We start from the raw sequence: 19,983 nt of genomic DNA on the forward strand, positions 1-19,983 counted from the left end.
CAAAAAGTATTAAAACAAAAAAAACAACATTGATTGTTAAGTAGGTTTTGGTTAGGAAACCATTTCAATAATTTGTGCTACATGGTTTTCACAGAGATGTAAAAAATACAAAGTTGTACGGATATTTCCCTATTTCTTTTGGGCTGGAAAATGTGGTGAGATTAAAGCACATTCGGGTGCTGTTTTTGGTGATCCTCTGCCATCGGTGACAACTGTGATCCACTGGTTCAATCAGATACACTCCAGGCATTATGAACTGCACACAAGTAAAACAGGTAATCTGGATAGGGAAACAACAAAACATGAATACTCATGACAATTCAACATGCAATCGACCCTCACAGAGAGGTCAACAGGTTACAGCTCGCCAGGAAAGCAGGCCGTGGAGGACTTGAGCGAGTGAGACAGATGGAAGAAGAGAAGCTTGCATTGGCAGACCATGGGCAAGATAGCGAAATTCAGCTCTGAATGGAGACAACAACAGAAGGTTTCTCAGAGTCCAGCAAACAATGAACCAATAGTGGAGAGCCAGTACTCCAACCGTGGACTGACAGCCTGCGCAATAAAGTGTTGTGCGAGTAGTTGCTGGAGAAGACTGAGGGCAAAATAAGTAAGGAAAAAGCTGGTCTTGGTGGTTCAGTGGAACACTAAAGAATGAAACTGAAGGACTGACAAAAAGCTGAAAAGCAACAAGCCATCATAACCAATGCCGTCAGAGCCAGAATCAAGAGATCAGCAGTAGACCCAAAGTGCAGACTCTAGAAAGAAGCTGAGGAAACAAGTGATCATTTCTTGAGCTGTTGCAAAAGGATTGCTTAGACTGATTACAAGCAGATGCAGAGAATTGGTGGGGCCACAAGACAGAAAAAGTTGCCAGAAGAAACATACCGAATTACTGAGATACTTCAATATTTATGACTGTTGAAGAAAAAAATGAGGAAAGAAAGAAAATGTGGATCATTGACAAGAGGTAGCAGAAATAATGAGAAACAATTCGGAAAACTAGCCCAATATGAGGAGTTCAAAATCGAACTGCAGCAACTCTGGTTTAAACAAGCAAAAGTGGTCCCTGTGGTCCTTGGCACACTGGGGGCATAGACAAAAGGTGTTAGTAAGCACCTGACAACCACTGGCAGTGCTACAACATCCATGTGGAACTACAAAAAACCACTTTATTGGCAACTGCACACAGTAAACACCAATACAGCGCCCAGTCCCAGATACGTCAGAAGTGTCCGAACTGTGATAAAATACAAAATCCAGCATTCTGAACAATCAGCTGTATTTACTGTAATAATAATAATAATAATAATAATAATAATAATAATAATAATAATATATTAAAAAAAGATGATGTGACTTACCAAGTGACTGGTAAGTCACAGCATCTTTTTTTAATATATTTTTCTCATGTGGAATGTTTCTTTCTATTATAATAATAATGATAGTAATACTAGTAACAACAACAACAATAACAATGCTGTCATCATCACTGCCACTATCACCATCACCTTCGCCACCAATTTCAAATACACTACTATGTTGTTACGGTTATTTGTAATACTACTATCACTACTACTCCTACTGCTGCTACCACCACCACAACCACCACCACCATTACAGGAGTGCTTTGGTGGGCATCTGTCTACATGACTGGTAAAAACCTTTTTTTCTCTCAGGAACAGATACATATATCAAGTTGAAATTTATGTCATATACTGAGATCTCTGTGCCCTTGGTGGTGCAAAAAATTAAAGCTTCTATGTCAATGCAATCAAAAGGAACCACCATTTGTGTCATATATTTTAATACTCATGAACTCATTAATCAAAACCTATTTTGTTGTTCCCAATTACATAGAATCATGCAATTTGGTCAGAAATTTGATTCACCACACAAGTAAAGGAAAACATCTGATAACTGTTAATTTGTAGTCACATCATACAAAAATATTTCTTTTCTGCATTTTGGCTGATGGGGTCACAGTGCTAAAATTCAGACATCAGGTAAGGAATGACTTTACCCACCATCAGATATTCAAGAGTGATTACTGCACAAAGACATTGTGTTTCAAGTCTTATGTGAAACAGACATTCATAGACTAGACTGTGTGTGTGCGCGCAATAATCACTCCTGGATACCTGACGGTAAATAAATTTTCAAAATCAGCAATCAATGAGCAATAAAATCATACCTTACCTGATATGGCAGCCTGGTCAGCCTGAATGGAGAATTGCTGATTATTAGAACAATGGTCGGCTGCCTCCTGCGTGATTTCATGTCACATTTATATGATTGGAATCTCTGGGAGTTGTATCTTCCCAGTATGTCTTGATAACATGCAAAAATGCTCAATATTCTTGATTCCTAGAATGAATTAACTATCTGTTCACATAATTAAGTTTGTACAGAACCCACTGTGCGAGAGTCATACTCGCACCTAGCCAATTTTTTTTCTGTATCTATACAGTATGATGAGTTAAGGCCTATGCAGTACCCCAAACTGTGGTCAAGTTATGTGTGAAAACTCCATGAAAACTGGTCTAGTAATTCTGGAGATAAATGTGTCCAAAGGCAAGCATACAGGCATGATATTTTTAAAGATTTGTTATTAGTATAAATTATGCCCGTCTCATAGAAAGAACAGGTGTTTTAGCACTTGTGGATGTGGGACCTACCCTGTCTCCCCTGAAACCAGGTGCACACTCGCAGGCGCTGGTGATGTGGTGGCAGGAGGCGCCGTTGAAGCAGTCGCACCTCTCGCTGCAGTTGCGGCCCCACAGCCCGGCAGGACAGCGGTTGGCACACACTGGACCCTAAAGCAATGTCATTCTGATGAGCACTCATCTCGCAATGCCACTCTGTTGCACATTTTGAGAGTGTATTATATTCCACAAAAGGTTTGACAACTTATTATCATCTCATTTTTGAAACAGAGATAAATAAATAGAGGGAGAATCTTGAAAGCGAATATTTGTTTAAATATTTTAATTTTGTATTTTTCAGTTTGCTGAACTTATACTGCATGAATTGTAAATTTTTGAAATTATGAAATGTTTATTTAAATAATAGAAACTCCATTTAAGGAATGCCAACAATGTAGGAAAAAAAAAAGATTGCTACTTACTGTAAAGATGACACATTAAGCTGCAGACAGGCACAGTTAAAAGACACTTATATACAGCTTTTGGCCACAGCATTCATCAGTAGAAGAGAAACACACACCCTTCATACACACAGGCAAGCACGCCTCATGCAGACATGACTGCCACCTTCAGCATCTGACCTGATATCCTGGAGGAGGCCGCCATCTGTGCATGAGGGGTGCTTGCTTGTGTGTACGAATGGTGTGTACTTCTCTTCTACTGATGAAGGCTGTGGCCAAAAGCTGTATATAAGTGTCTTTTAACTGTGCCTGTCTGCAGCTTAATGTGTCATCTTTACAGTAAGTATCTTTTCCCAGATACACTGTGCGATCAAAAGTATCCGGACACCTGGCTGAAAATGACTTGCAAGTTAGTGGCGTCCTCCATCGGTAATGCTGGAATTCAGTATGGTGTTGGCCCACCCTTAGCCTTGATGACAGCTTCCACTCTCACAGGCATTCTTCCAATCAGGTGCTGGAAGGTTTCTTGGGGAATGGCGGCCCATTCTTCATAGAGTGATGCACTGAGGAGAGTGTAGATGTCGGTCGGTAAGTTGGCATTCCGAAACATCCCAAAGGTGTTCTATAGGATTCACATTAGGACTCCATGCAGGCCAGTCCATTACAGGGAAGTTATTGTCATGTAACCACTCCACCACAGGCCGTGCATTATGAACAGGTGCCCGATCGTGTTGAAAGACGCAATCACCATCCCCGAATTGCTCTTCAAAAGTGTGAAGCAAGAAGGTGCTTAAAACATCAATGTACACTGTACACCCATGCTATGATAGTGCCACACAAAACAACCAGGGGTGCAAGTCCCCTCCATGAAAAACGCGACCACTTCATAACACCACAGCCTCCAAATTTTACTGTTGGTACTACACACGCTGGCGGATGACGTTCACCGGGCATTTGCCATACCCACAACCTGCAATCGGATCGCCACATTGTGTACCGTTATTTGTCACTCCACACGATGTTTTTCCACTGTTCAATTGTTCAATTTTTATGCTCCTTACACCAAGTGAGGCCTCATTTGGTATTTATCTGGTGTGATGTGTGACTTACGAGCAGCCACTCAACCATGAAATCCAAGTTTTCTCACCTCCCGCCTAACTATCAAATTACTTGTACTGGATCCTGATGCAGTTTGGAATTCCTTTGTGATGGTCTGGATAGTTGTCTGCCTATTACACATTATGACCCTCTTCAACTGTCAGCAGTCTCTGTCGGTCAACAGACAATGTCAGCCTGTATGCTTTTATGCTGTACGTGTCCCTTCACATTTCCACTTCACTATCACTTTGGAAACAGTGGACCTAGGGATGATTAGGAGTGTGGAAATCTTGCATACAGACATAAGACACAAGTGACACCCGATCACCTGACCACGTTCGAAGTCCATGAGTTCCGCGGAGTGCCCCCATTCTGCTCTCTCACCATGTCTAATGAGGTCACTGACATGGAATACCTGGCAATAGGCGGCAGCAGAATGCTCCTAATATGTAAAACATATGTTTCTGGGGGTGTCCGGATACATTTGATCACATAGTGTAGTTGAAACTTTTATTTAAGATGATATGGAATAGGGTTTATTATTTAAAAGTTTGGTTGTGTTACCTCATTAAAATAATCTAACTGCTCTAAAGAAGAATATACTATTAAAAGAAAATTCTTATAAAGTTGTAACATAAGCAAGTCACATTACACACTATTTCTATGTAGTAAAAGTGTTTTTTCTTAATTAAATTGTCATGTATTTTATTTAAAGGCTAGTATTTTTTTTAGACCAAAGTTTTACTCTGTTTAAAAACACATTAGTTTAAAAGCTACTGATGTACAAAATTCCATGTACCAGAAATTTCTAACTCTAAAATGAAATTTCTTCCAGAAGTCATTATTATAGTTTTATTGTCCTGAATTTTCTGTTAATGAATATGTGCAAGCTTTTTAAAAATGGTATTTTCACTATACAGTCATTGTAATTCTTAGTTTCTAGACTCTTCTCATGCCAAAAGATAAACACAGGATGAGTTGATTGACATTATTACGCAGTTTGAAATCACCCTGACTACTGTCAAACAATTAGTGGCTGTTGTGAAGTCTCCTCTGCAGAAAGTATAGGATCTATCATCACCCATCCACTTGACTGCAAATGGTGTGTCAATGGTAGATCTGGGCATCCTGTACAGGGTGGACGGGGACCAGGGAGGACTCAGGGTGTTGTACATATCCCCCTAACCAACCAGTCTGAGGTGCTGCCTTGCAGTGAAACTGAACCAGTGGGACTCACACCACCTGTTTTAACGAAACTTAGTTTGTCTGGTGTCAGGAGGAAGCAAACCAAATGTGCATGGGTTTATTAATCACCAGCAGTTCAAATGTATGGCGAATAATGGTACACCTTAGGAAAAGGACAGGAAAAGACCTCAGGTGCACTCAGAGTGTGTGTGTGTATATATATATGCCTGGGGGACTCATTCAGTATGCTAAAGAAGCTATTCTGGCTGCCACTTTGGGAACAGGGTGCAACCAACTACAGATTGTGGTGCACGTTGGAACAAATGATGCCTGTCATCTGGGATTCAAGGTCATTCTTGGGTCATTCCGGGGACTGGCAGAGAAGATTGAGAAGACAAGCCTTGCATGTGGAGATTCAACGAAGCTCACAATTTGTACCATTGTCTCCAGAACCGTTTGTGGTCCTTCAGTTCTGAGTCGGGTGAAAGGTCTGAACCAGAGACTTTGAAGGTTCTGTGAAAACCTAGGCTGCAACTTCCTGCACTTGTGACATAGGTTTGAGGACTGTAGGATTCACCAAAGTAGGTAAGGTGTGCATTACATAACAGAGGCTGCGACAAATGGGAAATGGAGTTGGTGAGTTTGCCACAGTAGAAAGAAACTCAAATCCACCAATATGAGATTGTCTGGGCAAGACTCAATGTCAGTGGTGGGCATAAAATGAAAATTTGATCCTTCTATTGCCCACCAGACTCATCTATTGATGGAACCAAAAACTCTAGAGGAAACCTCAGTTTAATTGTGCATTGGTTCCCCAGTGGAGACTTTGATCATTCAACAATTAATTGGGAAAATTACAGTTTTATTAGTGGTGGGCGTGATAAGACATCCTGTGAAACTTTTCTAAATGCCTTCTCTGAAAACTACCAGGAACAGGTAGCTAAGGGCCCCACTAATCAAGGAAATATATTGGATTTAATGGTAACCGATAGACCTGACGTCTTTGAGGATGCCTACATTGAAACTGGTCTCAGTGACCATGATGCTGTTCTGGAAACAATGATTACCAAAGTACGAATGACAACTACAGCAAGCAGGAAGATATAGATGTTCAGTAAACTACATAAAATATCAGTGAGGAACTTGAAACTTTCAGCACAGGACAGGAGCATGTAGACGAACTCTGGCTGAAGTTTAGAAGAATAGTTGACCATGCACTGGGTACATAGGTACCCAGTAGAACAGTTCATAATGGGAGACAACATCCAATGTATACAGTCACTGTAAATAAACATCTAAAGAAAAACAGAGTACTGCATAATAGGTGCAATACAAAGCATAGGGCTATAGATAGAGAGATGCTGAATGAAATGTGCTTGGCTGCCAAGGCAGCAATGTGTGGTGCCTTCAATGACTACCATAGCAGAATATTATCAAGCAAAATTTGTGACTTGACTGAGGAATTTTGATCAGGGAGGACGCTAACTGTGATTTTGGATGTAGAGTCATGTTGGGCCTTTGCTGTTCATATTATATATTAATGACCCTGCAGATAATATTAATATTAAAATCAGAATTTTTTCAGATGATGCAGTTATTTATAATGAAGTACCATCTGAGAGAAGCTGCATAAATATACAGTCAGAACATGATAAGATTTTAATGCGGTGCACAGGATGGTAACTTTCTCTAAATGTTCAGAAATGTAAAATTGTGCGTTTCACATAATGAAAAAATGTAGTATCCTATGACTATAATATCAATGAGTCACTGTTGGAATCAGCCAAATCATACAAGTAACTGGGTGTAACAATTTGTAGGGATATGAAAGGCAATGACAACATAGTTTCAGTTGTGGGTAAGGCAGGTGGTAGATTTGGGTTTATTGGTAGAATACTGGAGAAGGGCAATCTGTCTACAACGGGGATTGGAGAAGTGCAATCTGGCTACAAAGGAGATTGCTTAGAATCACTTGAGCAACTGGTTCCAGAATTTTGCTCAAGTGTGTGGGACCCATACCAGATAGGACTAACAGTGGATATTGAACATATACAGAGAATGGCAGGACAAATGGTCACAGGGTTGTTTAATCTGTGGGGAGTGTCACAGAGATACCAAAGGAGCTGAACTGGAAGACTCTTGAAGATAGAAGTAAACTATCCCAAGAAAGTCTATTAACAAAGTTTCAAGAAATGGCTTTAAATGATGACTCCGGGAATATGCTGTAGCTCCATACATATTACTCTCATAGGGACTGTCAGGATAAGATTAGAATAATTACTGCATATGCAGAAGCATTGAAACAACCATTCTACCCGCACTCCATACGTTAATGGAATGGGAAGAAACCCTAATGTCTGCCACAATGGGATGCACCCTCTGCCATGCATCTTATGGTAGTTTTCAGAGTACAAATGTAGGTGTAGGTGTAGGTGTAGGTGTAGATAACTTATAAATACTAGCAAAGTGTGGCAAGATGTGTCCAAGTATCAGTCTTTCGTCTGCATCACATAAACACTGTATCATGTCTCTCAGTTCTGTATTCTGTGATTTTTTTTAGCAATACAGAGACAGAAAAAACAATCACAACATCAAGGAGGAGTTATGAGACAAAAACAAAATTTGGTAGGTATGTTTCTGTGGTGTCACTGCCAGACACCACACTTGCTAGGTGGTAGCCTTTAAATCGGCCGCAGTCCATTAGTATATATCTATTGATGTCTTTGCTACATCCACCGCATCAGGTTCCTGTGCAGCAGCAGATACCTGCTTTTGCCCCAGGTGACACTATTACCGCCACTATCGAGGTTCACGGCTTTGGCTTGAAGGGCGCATTCGTCACTGCCTCGGACACGCTATGTATCTGGTTTTGGGGGCCTCTGGTGAGGTGCGCTGGCATCTCAATCAGCTGTGCCTCTGTCGTCGCACGGGACCTGCTGCTCCCCGTCTGCTTTCAGCGATGGTGCCGTCCGTCAGCGCCCCAGGGACCCATCTACTGGCTCACCTCAGCCCTGGGTGTTACCGACGCTGCCTTCCTTTCTGCCCCATGGCGACACACCGCCACTGCCGCCTGTTCTCCCGCCGGCGACGCCGGCAGTGGACGCGTCGCTGCAGCCGTCTGGCGCCTCCCTGGGTCACGCACCGCCGATCACTTCCAGTGACCAGTTGTCCTCCGACATGGAACTCTTGCCTGCTCTGGACCATATGTTGTCTTTGCCCGTCAGGTGCCCCGGCCCGATGGAGGTCGACCCTTCGGCCCCTCCTGTCTCTCTACGGGCACATACACCGCATGTTGGCGTGCACCCTGGAGTAGGTTTTCAGGCGTTCCCTAGCTCCCCGCAGTCTGAGTGGCAAGGTGCGGGTGGCACAGCCTCGCCTTTAATTAGGCTCCCCACCTCGTCGCATACGTCAACATGGGGTCTTCTTCACGGCGGGCGGAGGCCTTATACCACAACCGTACGCTGATTTGCGGGGGAGGAATGTGGTGTCACCGCCAGACACCACACTTGCTAGGTGGTAGCCTTTAAATCGGCCGCAGTCCACTAGTATACGTCGGACCCACCTGTCGCCATTGTCAGTGATTGCAGACCGAGCGCTGCCACACGGCAGGTCTAGAGAGACTCCCTAACACTCGCCCCAGTTGTACAGCCGACTTTGCTAGTGATGGCTCACTGACTACTTACACTCTCATTTGCAGAGACGACAGTTTAGCATAGCCTTCAGCTACATCATTTGCTATGACCTAGCAAGGCGCCAAATTCAGTTACTACACTGAACAGATAATATTGTGAATCATGTTCCGTCAAGAGCGACGTTCATCATTAATGGATTAAAGTTAAGTATCAAAGTAATTACGTCCGCTTTCTGAATTCTAATTCCTTGTCATGCTCCAGACCTCACGTCAGTATAGTTCTTCCCTCCTCACGCCGGCCTGCGTGAGCTAAAACACGTGCATTTCGGCCTCCTCTAGCAACACGGTGTTGGCTCTTCAGCCAACACAACAGATTCTACATCTGAAAGATGTCTCTTCAAATTTCATGCCAATCACTAAGAGTGGCACTAGTATCACCACTATGAAGATGCAAATCAGGTTTGCTTTAAATAGATGCTGTTAACAGTCATGATCATTAGTTACCTGGAGATAGTGAGTTGATGTCAGCTATTATCAACACCTCATCGAGTTTGAATGAGGTCGTGTAATTGGGCCATGAGGAGCTGGATTTTCATTCCATGATATTGCAAAAAGACCTTGCAGGAATATAGCCACTGCACACAATTGCTGGCAGCGGTGGTCAGAGAATGTACAATCACAAGAAGATTGGGTTCCGGACCGCCACATGGCACTACTGCGAGGGAAGACCATTGTGTTCTGCATGTAGTTCTGGTACACCCTACTCCATCTGCAGCAGCAATCTGAGCACCAGTTGGCACCACAGTGACCAGTTACTTAAAGGACATCTCTGAGCCAAATGCCCTGTGGCATGCATTCCACCAACACCAAAACACTCCAGCGGCATCTGGTGAGAGCTCGCCGGATGGTAGGGTCAAGGTCTGTTGTGTTTTCTGATGAAAGCTGGTACTGTCTCGATCCCAGTGATGGCCACATGTTGGCTAGAAAGACGCCAGATGAGGGTCTGCATGCAACGTGTCTGCATGCAAGACACACTGGACCTACACCTGGTGTTAAGGTCTGGGGTGTGATTTCATATGACAGCAGGAACACTCTCATGGTTATCCACACAACCTGACTGCAAAATTGTATGTAAATCTGGTGAATTGACCTGTTGTGCTACCATTCATGGACAGTATTTCAGGGGGTGTGTTCCAACAGGAACACTCACCCATATACCACTGTTGTAACCCAACACGCTTTACGATCTGTCTCCAATCATGTGCATATGGGACATCATCAGATAACAGCTCATGTGCCATCCACAAACAGCATTAACCGTCCTTGTGTTGACTGACCAAGTGCAACAGGCATGGAACTCCATCCCACAAACTGACATCTGGCACATGTAAAACACAATGCATGCATGTTTGCATGCTCACATTCAACATTCTGGCAGTTAAACTGGTTATTAATGTACCAACATTTCAGATTTTCAATGGTTTATATCACACTTACATTACCTGTTATCTTACTCACTTAAATATTTTCCCTAGGGAAATGTACTCCCAAAATTTCATAACTTTACACTAATTATTTTTTGGTGCTGTGATTTTTTTTTCTTACAATGTATTTTTGGAAGAAAATAAACGTCAAGAGAATTACTGCACAATGGTGGTCGAATTTACTCTGTAAAAAGTATGGGACCTAAGGCATAGAAGCCTACTAACTTATACAAACAAACTTCTTAACAATGAGAAAAAGCTATGTACAACATAAAAGTTACTTGTACTTACTTCCCACAGAGATATGTCAAATGCTCTGATTATTGTTATCTATGCTAAAGGTGCACATAAAATTACCCATATTGGATGTTTTCTGTAACACAGTTTAGCAACATGGAATCATTTGGAGATTAGAGGAAATGAACATTATGAGGGACACAGTCATTTCTGAATCACTTTGCCTGACATCGGTTCATGTCATTGCACTTTCCATTGACTTCAGCCCTACAGCCCTGGCTATTTTTATGTACGTACGGTCCATCCGGAGGTGCAGTAGCACTGGTGAGATGTGTGATTGCAGATCCCACCATTCTGGCAGTGGCAGTCCAACTTACAGTCCTCCCCATGCTTGCCTTCTGCACAAGGTTCCTGGCACCTGCAGAGCAACGCAAAACATCATTCAAACTGTGCTAACGTGTAATGTATACATACCACATTGGCAACTACTGACTGAGATGTTACTGTAGAGCATATCTATGTCTATATCTATATAATAGAGGGAAACATTCCACGTGGGAAAAATATATCTAAAAACACAGATGATGTGACTTACCGAACAAAAGTGCTGGCAGGTCGATAGACACACAAACAAACACAAACATACACACGAAATTCAAGCTTTCGCAACAAACTGTTGCCTCATCAGGAAAGAGGGAAAGAGAGGTAAAGACGAAAGGATGTGGGTTTTAAGGGAGAGGGTAAGGAGTCATTCCAATCCCGGGAGTGGAAAGACTTACCTTATGGGGAAAAAAGGACAGGTATACACTCGCGCGTGCGCGCGCCCACACACACACACACACACACACACACACACACACACGCAGACATTTGTAAAGGCAGAGTTTGGTTCAAAAACTCTTTGCCTTTACAAATGTCTGCTTGTGTCTGTGTATGTGTGGATGCATATGTGTGTGTGTGCGCGAGTGTATACCTGTCCTTTTTTCCCCCTAAGGTAAGTCTTTCCGCTCCCGGGATTGGAATGACTCCTTACCGTCTCCCTTAAAACCCACATACTTTCGTCTTTCCCTCTCCTTCCCTCTTTCCTGATGAGGCAACAGTTTGTTGTGAAAGCTTGAATTTCGTGTGTATGTTTGTGTGTCTATCGACCTGCCAGCACTTTTGTTCGGTAAGTCACATCATCTGTGTTTTTAGATATACACTCCTGGAAATGGAAAAAAGAACACATTGACACCGGTGTGTCAGACCCACCATACTTGCTCCGGACACTGCGAGAGGGCTGTACAAGCAATGATCACACGCACGGCACAGCGGACACACCAGGAACCGCGGTGTTGGCCGTCGAATGGCGCTAACTGCGCAGCATTTGTGCACCGCCGCCGTCAGTGTCAGCCAGTTTGCCGTGGCATACGGAGCTCCATCGCAGTCTTTAACACTGGTAGCATGCTGCGACAGCGTGGACGTGAACCGTATGTGCAGTTGACGGACTTTGAGCGAGGGCGTATAGTGGGCATGCGGGAGGCCGGGTGGACGTACCGCCGAATTGCTCAACACGTGGGGCGTGAGGTCTCCACAGTACATCGATGTTGTCGCCAGTGGTCGGCGGAAGGTGCACGTGCCCGTCGACCTGGGACCGGACCGCAGCGACGCACAGATGCACGCCAAGACCGTAGGCTCCTACGCAGTGCCGTAGGGGACCGCACCGCCACTTCCCAGCAAATTAGGGACACTGTTGCTCCTGGGGTATCGGCGAGGACCATTCGCAACTGTCTCCATGAAGCTGGGCTATGGTCCCGCACACCGTTAGGCCATCTTCCGCTCACGCCCCAACATCGTGCAGCCCGCCTCCAGTGGTGTCGCGACAGGCGTGAATGGAGGGATGAATGGAGATGTGTCGTCTTCAGCGATGAGAGTCGCTTCTGCCTTGGTGCCAATGATGGTCGTATGCGTGTTTGGCGCCATGCAGGTGAGCGCCACAATCAGGACTGCATACGACCGAGGCACACAGGGCCAACACCCGGCATCATGGTGTGGGGAGCGATCTCCTACACTGGCCGTACACCACTGGTGATCATCGAGGGGACACTGAATAGTGCACGGTACATCCAAACCATCATCGAACCCATCATTCTACCATTCCTAGACCGGCAAGGGAACTTGCTGTTCCAACAGGACAATGCACGTCCGCATGTATCCTGTGCCACCCAACGTGCTCTAGAAGGTGTAAGTCAACTACCCTGGCCAGCAAGATCTCCGGATCTGTGCCCCATTGAGCATGTTTGGGACTGGATGAAGCGTCGTCTCACGCGGTCTGCACGTCCAGCACGAACGCTGGTCCAACTGAGGTGCCAGGTGGAAATGGCATGGCAAGCCGTTCCACAGGACTACATCCAGCATCTCTACGATCGTCTCCATGGGAGAATAGCAGCCTGCATTGCTGCGAAAGGTAGATATACACTGTACTAGTGTCGACATTGTGCATGCTCTGTTGCCTGTGTCTATGTGCCTGTGGTTCTGTCAGTGTGATCATGTGATGTGTCTGACCCCAGGAATGTGTCAATAAAGTTTCCCCTTCCTGGGACAATGAATTCACGGTGTTCTTATTTCAATTTCCAGGAGTGTATATCTATATCTATATCTATATCTATATCTATATCTACATCTACATCTACATCTACATACATACTCTTCAAGGCCACCACATGGTGGATGAGGGACAGTACCCTTTACAACTGTTGTTCATTTCCTTTCCTGTTCCACTGGTTTGCCCCCATATGAGCACTAATTTCTCTCATCTTATCTTTGTGGTCCTTATGCAAAATTTACACTGGCAGCAGCAGAAATGGTCTGCAGTTGGCCCCAAATACCAGTTCTCTAAACTTGCACAATATTGTTTTCCAAAAGGAGTGTCATCTTCTCTCCAGATATCCCCATTTGAGTTTACAAAGCCTCTCTGTAATACGTTCATGTTATTCAAACCCGACTATAACAAATCTAGTAGCTCCCCTTGGAATTGCTTTAATGTCTTCCTTCAGTCCAACCTAGTGTGGATCCCGTACACTTGAGCAGTACTCAAGAATGGGTTGTACTAATGTCTCATATGCAGCTTCCTTCACAGATAAACCACCCTTCCTAAAATTCTCCCAATAAGCTGAAATTGATAACTCGCCTTCCCTATCACAATACTCACACGCTCATTCCATCTTGTATCACTTTGCAAAATTATGACTACATATTTAATCTATGTGTGTCCATCAACACATCACTAATGCTATATTCAAAAATTATGGGATTGTTTCCCCTAATCATCCGCATTAACTTACATTTCCTGCATTTAGAGTTAGCTCCCATTCATCACACCAACTAGAAATTCTGTGTAAGTCCTCTTATATCCCCATACAGCCACTCAATGACAACACCTTCCTGTACACAACTACTTCAGCAGCAAGCCACCATAAATTGCTGTCCACCCTTTCTGTGAGAACTTTTATACATATAGCAAACAACGGTGATCCTATCACACTTCCCTGCAGCATTTCTGAGGATACAATTGTCTCTGATGAACACTTGCCATCAAGGAGCACATACTGGGCTCTATAATTTAAAAAGTCTTGGAGCTACTCACATATCTGGGAATGTAATCTGTAAGCTCAGACCTTTGTCAACAGGCTGAAATGGTGCACCACATCAAACTATTTTCAGAAATCTAGGAATACGGAATCTGCCTGTTGCTCTCCATCCATGGTTTGTAAGACAACATGTGAGAAAAGGGCAAACTGAGTTTTCCATAGCAATGCTCTCTAAATATATACTGCTTTGTGGACAGAGCTTTTTCTGTCTTGATGAAATTTATTATATTAGAACTCAGGATGTCTTTAAGAATTCTGCAACAAACCAGTGTTAAGGATAATGGTCTGTAATTGTGGGGGTCCATTCTTTCATCTGTCTTATATACTGGAGTCACCTGTACTTTTTCGCAGTCACTCGGGACTTCACACTAGGTGAGAGATTTGTGATGAATGCAAACTAAGTAAAGGAACAATGCCCCAGAATACTCTCTGTAAAATCAAATTAAGATTTCATCTGGATCTGGTGACTTATTTGTTTTCAATCCCTTCAGTTGCTTCTCTATGCCACAGGTGCCTATTTGTATGTCCTCTATGTGGGTATCTTTGCAGATACACAATTGGTACAATGAATATGTGACTAACAGAACACTGAATGTACTACAGAAATGAAAATAACATCCGCTGTGCTCTAAGGAATCTTAAAAACATCTAGTATTGTCCATATATGTCAACAATTTACCAGATAGTGCTGCTGATCCTAGTGATGGTACATCTGATTGGTTTTAACAGTGGTCTGGACAGCCAATTGTTTCTTTCATTCAGTCAGTGTTTTCGGTTGACTGAAACAACTGAATGAAACTAGTGTTTGTCGCCATGTCAGTTATATGATTGTTTTTTCATTCACTTTCCAGGTTTGGGTGGTTTCACTTAATGAGAGAGAACTGATCAATACAAATTTTCTCTAACTCCAAGTTTCTGTGATTACAGTTACACAATTTTTCAGCTTTTTCAATTTTACATAAACCGGGACTAGAATATCCAACTTTTTAGAGTGAAATTATGTACCATATTTCAAGGAGAGGTGAATAAAACTTACATTACTAAAATTTATTTCCAAAATTTATGTCTTCGTTTGCTTGAAAGAGTACAGTGGGAGTTGATTTATGGTCCAGATGACTCTGTAGATCAGTTCTTGAGTTACGTAGATAAGTTGGATAGAGCCTTTGAGAGAAATGAGAGGTTAAATAATGGCAGATTTGGCAATCAATCATCTGAGGGGTGGAATCACAGCAGGAATCAAGGCAAGAGTGATAATGAAAATCAGAATAATAATGGTGGTTAGTGATAATAGATGGATCAACCATAGGAATGAGAATGGAAACAGAGGATATGACAACAGGGAGAGACCTCAGGGGAATAGTAACAGACAATTAGATAATCGCCAATCAAGACAAGGCAATGTAAACTGACGGACACCTCATTGGGAGCCTGTCAGTTTGGGGCTAAACACCTCCAGCCTAGAGACATTGAAGGTAGATACACAAGACAGAGTAATTGAAGATATTGCAATGGAAATGACAGAACCAATGTAAGAAGAGCACATCAGATTAGCAAATTACAGTTTGACAGTAAATTCTGGAAAAGTATGAATGAAAGTGTTGAAGATAGAAGTAATAGCATCTGTAAGAATGTTGAAAAAGTTCCCTTAGAGGAGGAAACTATCTCAGTTCTATATAATCAGTATGACAAGGAAGTTTGCAAAGAAAATGTTGGTTGTGATAATAATATTGATGAGTTTGGATTAAGTAAATTAATGGAGGAAGAACCTATCCCTGTTAAGCACTTAAGGGATGAGACTTGTACTAGTGTACTTGTCAACAATTCTGATGATCATTGTATAGATGTTGTAGAAGTGTCTAGTATTGGAGATGATAGCATGTGTGGTAATATTGATAGTGGAAGTGTCAGTAGTAATGATGAATGGGAGGAAGAATTAGACTGCATGGTGTATACGGAGGTTCAAGAAGATTTAATTAATGGTGAAGATGGTGATGTCAGTAGTATTTGTGAAGAATATGAGAACCAGATTGTGCCAATGGAAACTGGGAAGGTATCATCAGTAAGGAACATGTGTAAAGCCAATATGATTTAGATGTGACGCTACAAACTTTAAAGAATACTTACAAGGGTTATAGTAACAATGACAGAGTAAAAATGGTCATCAAAATTATTTGTGAAGAACTGCATTCCAACTGGGAAGGTATAACCAATCAGCAGGCTTACAGTGAGAGCAGTTCTGGGAAAAATAAACAGTGTGTAAAAGAGGGACATGACATCAAACAGTCATCTGATTTAACTCTAAATACAGACAAGTAAGAGAAATTGCGCAGGCGAGAATGGTATAAATGACTGACTTTAGAGAGATTGAGGATGATTTATTGCATGGTGATGAAGAATGCAGTGTGAAGATAAGTATGCTAAATTAGTGGCCACCAAACTAAAGGAAGCTGGGAGTTTAGAGAAAGAACACACAGATCAATTAGGTAGTTTGTTGTGGGAGTACAACAATGTGTTTAGTGAGAAACCTGGGAAAGTGAAAAACTATGTATGTAGACTTAATCTAAAACCTCATGAACCATTTTTTTAAAAACCATATGGAGTGGGTGTCAAACACCAAGAAAAAATTAAGATGATGTAAATGCCCTCAGGAGGACACCACATCTTTGTGTCAAGTGTGTGGAGAGCACTAGGTCTCCGAGCTATGTAGCATTCTATTTTCTTCTTTTCGTTTTCGGATGCTACATCTTTTACTCCTCTATAAACCTCTAATGAAGTTATCTCTTACTATAAATATTATCCATTCTCTGTAGTATAAGTTTTCTGTATGTAATATGAATTTTGAGTGACATTATTTGAGGAATAATTTGGAAATGTAAACTGTATACTGAAGTACTACTACAGTAGTGATTGAACAATTATTGTAGTTACACTCTGCAGAGCATGTATTTGATTTGTGGGTGCTTGTTTGAGAATTACAGACATGTTCATGATTTTATGAGATGTACATATGGACAATGCTAAAGATGTACATGTGTTAATAAATGGACAAGTTGCACTGTGACAAAAGACATTTTGTGAAAAGTTTGTCATTAGAAGATGATGTGATGATGAACAGTCTGTGAGTTTATGTTTGATATGATAAAGAGTTAAATGAGATCTGGAATAGTGGAATGTACTGAAATATTAATCAAAAAGAAAAGATACATGTATAATTAATTTTTGTTCATTGACTTTAATCTGTTTACAGTTTAGGTATCCTTATCTTTGTGTAATTTTGTTTATAAATATGCTAATAGAATAGGATAATATGTGAATGATTTTGACATATTTATACCTGATGTGCCCTTAATTGCAACCTGCACGAGTACCTCAAGTAATGAGTTCATCCCTGTTACTACCTAGAGAAGTGTATCCAAGATCCTTACCTGACCTGGAAGTAAAAATTAAAAACTGTAAAACTAATAGTGGACTGTGCTACTGCAGCATAGAGACTGCCAGAAAAAGAGGGGTTGCAGACACAAGATGTGCACAAAAAGACTGATGATCGTGAGCTGCCAACACCTTAAGATGTGGATTGTGAACCAGTGACAAGAGTGACAGCTAAGAATTTTTTTTTTTTATTTTTTCTATGAAAATATAAATGTACTGGATTTTATGTATGTATTTATCAGCCATTCATACAAGTAATATTTGTAAGAGTGGCTGGAGAGGTGTATAATGATACAGCCTCCACCAAGATTAATATGCATCCGGGCCGTTATCAGACGATACCGTGTCTCATAAGACCTTGTATGTGTATCTTTATAGGTATCAACCTATCTAATTTGCTAAAACACTGAATATTTTTGTGAAAATATATAGAATATTCTGGAAGGATGCATAGTCACAATTGTCAATAGATTGTTGTCATTAAAAAAATTATGTACAAATGCTAAATCAAATATCTAATTGAGAAATTGAAGTAACAAATATATAGCAATAAATGTTAAGAGGCTGTGGAAATGTTGGCATAAATAACTAACGCCTCTAGTTGCCATAACTGCACTTGATTAATGAGTTAACACAGAAAACCTCAGTGTCTTGAGAAACAGCTTAAAAGTTATTACCAAGTGATGTATTTTTGTTCGGTATCTATTTTTATTCCCGGTAATTAATATTCTTTGAAATTTCATTTCTAATTAACCCTACAATTGTTTACATCACACAACTTTTCGATTTCCAGAATTTCAGGCCTTATTTGTGCATTTTATGAATGTAATCAGATAAACCACTGAATGTTGGTAACCAAATCCAAACTGTAATTAATCACGTAACTAAAACAATACAAGCGACATTATTGTAATTAAAGTTCAGATTGATTTTCTTATGGAAAACTAGAGCTATTACTACAAAAAATTACGCCACTCAATAATATATTTTTTACCTTATTCAGCTGTAACATCAGTTTCTATACATTTTGTAAATTTTAATTGTAACATCAAATATGCACAAAATTGATAATGGGTTACTTTAAAATTTATTGTTAAAATTCTATATAAAGCAACACAGTGATGCTGCAAGAAGGTCAGTCAGTCAGTGTTTTGTTTACATGTGGAGTGTCTAGTTCTGTTGTCAATAAATTTTGTGAAGCTTGAACTTTTGTTTTCAATCATCAACGATTCCCAGGCAAATGAAAATTAAGTTAAGTGTCAATGATCCGAGGAGAATGTTACAGCTGCATCAAACCAGTCTTAAGACTCAAGACCCAACAATAACCTATTTTTAAATTACATGCAGAAAAAATTTTAAATTTGTTGATTAGTGTTAATGAATAATTAGTTCTCTTCTGGGTATGTTTACAAAGGAAAAGACATCCGTCTCTCTACCTGTTTAAACAGTGGCCCAAAACTGAAGCTGGCCGTCAACAACATTATAGTGTAAATAAAGTGGAAGGAGCCACTATTAAATTTATCTTTAGTCTGATCTACATTAGTTGGTGTTATCCTTCATAGTATTTGTATCCCAAATATCATTTCAGTGCATAAAGATTTGAGACTTCACGTTACATAAAACTGAGTGCAACATCGACAGCAGATAACGGACAGCACAAACTCACAGGGGGCCGGTCCAGCCGGGCGCACAGTGGCAGGCACCCGAGATGTGGTGGCAGGAGCCGCCGTTCTGGCAGCGGCACTCCTCGCTGCAGTCCTGGCCGTAGTGAGAGGGCGGGCACTCCTCGTCACAGAACTTGCCGCGCCAGCCCCGCGGGCAGTGGCACGTCCCATCGTACGGGTCACAGCTCGCGTTGTTGCGACACTGGCACAGGTCCCGGCAATCTGGCCCCCAGTGGCCCATCGGGCATGCTGTCGGCAAATAGACCACTCTGTTAGCCGACTCACGTAACATTGTTTCTGCAAAAAATACATTTCAACTCACAGGTAAATCACAGAACAGGTTACTGAAAGTAAGGTAATTGAACAATGGAGAACCTGGGATGGAATAACACTACATATAATAGAAATGTATGTATGTATGTGCACAGCTCAAAAAAAATTAGCACTGTTTTTGAATAGCACAAGCTCTTCCTATACAGGGTGTTAGAAAAAGGTACAGCCAAACTTTCAGGAAACATTC

General features: G+C 41.6%; 1 protein-coding gene across 1 annotated transcript in view; it reads right to left on the minus strand.

The window, feature by feature from the left end:
* LOC124552629 (protein draper-like) overlaps positions 1-19,983 on the minus strand; it is a 237,919-nt gene that overhangs the window by 126,501 nt on the left and 91,435 nt on the right. The window contains exons 5-7 of the mRNA XM_047126954.1: positions 19,466-19,712; positions 11,039-11,159; positions 2,679-2,816 (exon numbers count right to left, since the gene is read on the minus strand). Of these exons, the coding sequence (XP_046982910.1) occupies positions 2,679-2,816; positions 11,039-11,159; positions 19,466-19,712 (506 nt within the window). The remainder of the gene's footprint in view (positions 1-2,678; positions 2,817-11,038; positions 11,160-19,465; positions 19,713-19,983) is intronic.

This window comes from Schistocerca americana, chromosome 10 (assembly GCF_021461395.2).
Source record: "Schistocerca americana isolate TAMUIC-IGC-003095 chromosome 10, iqSchAmer2.1, whole genome shotgun sequence".
NCBI classification, from domain to species: Eukaryota; Metazoa; Arthropoda; class Insecta; order Orthoptera; family Acrididae; genus Schistocerca; species Schistocerca americana.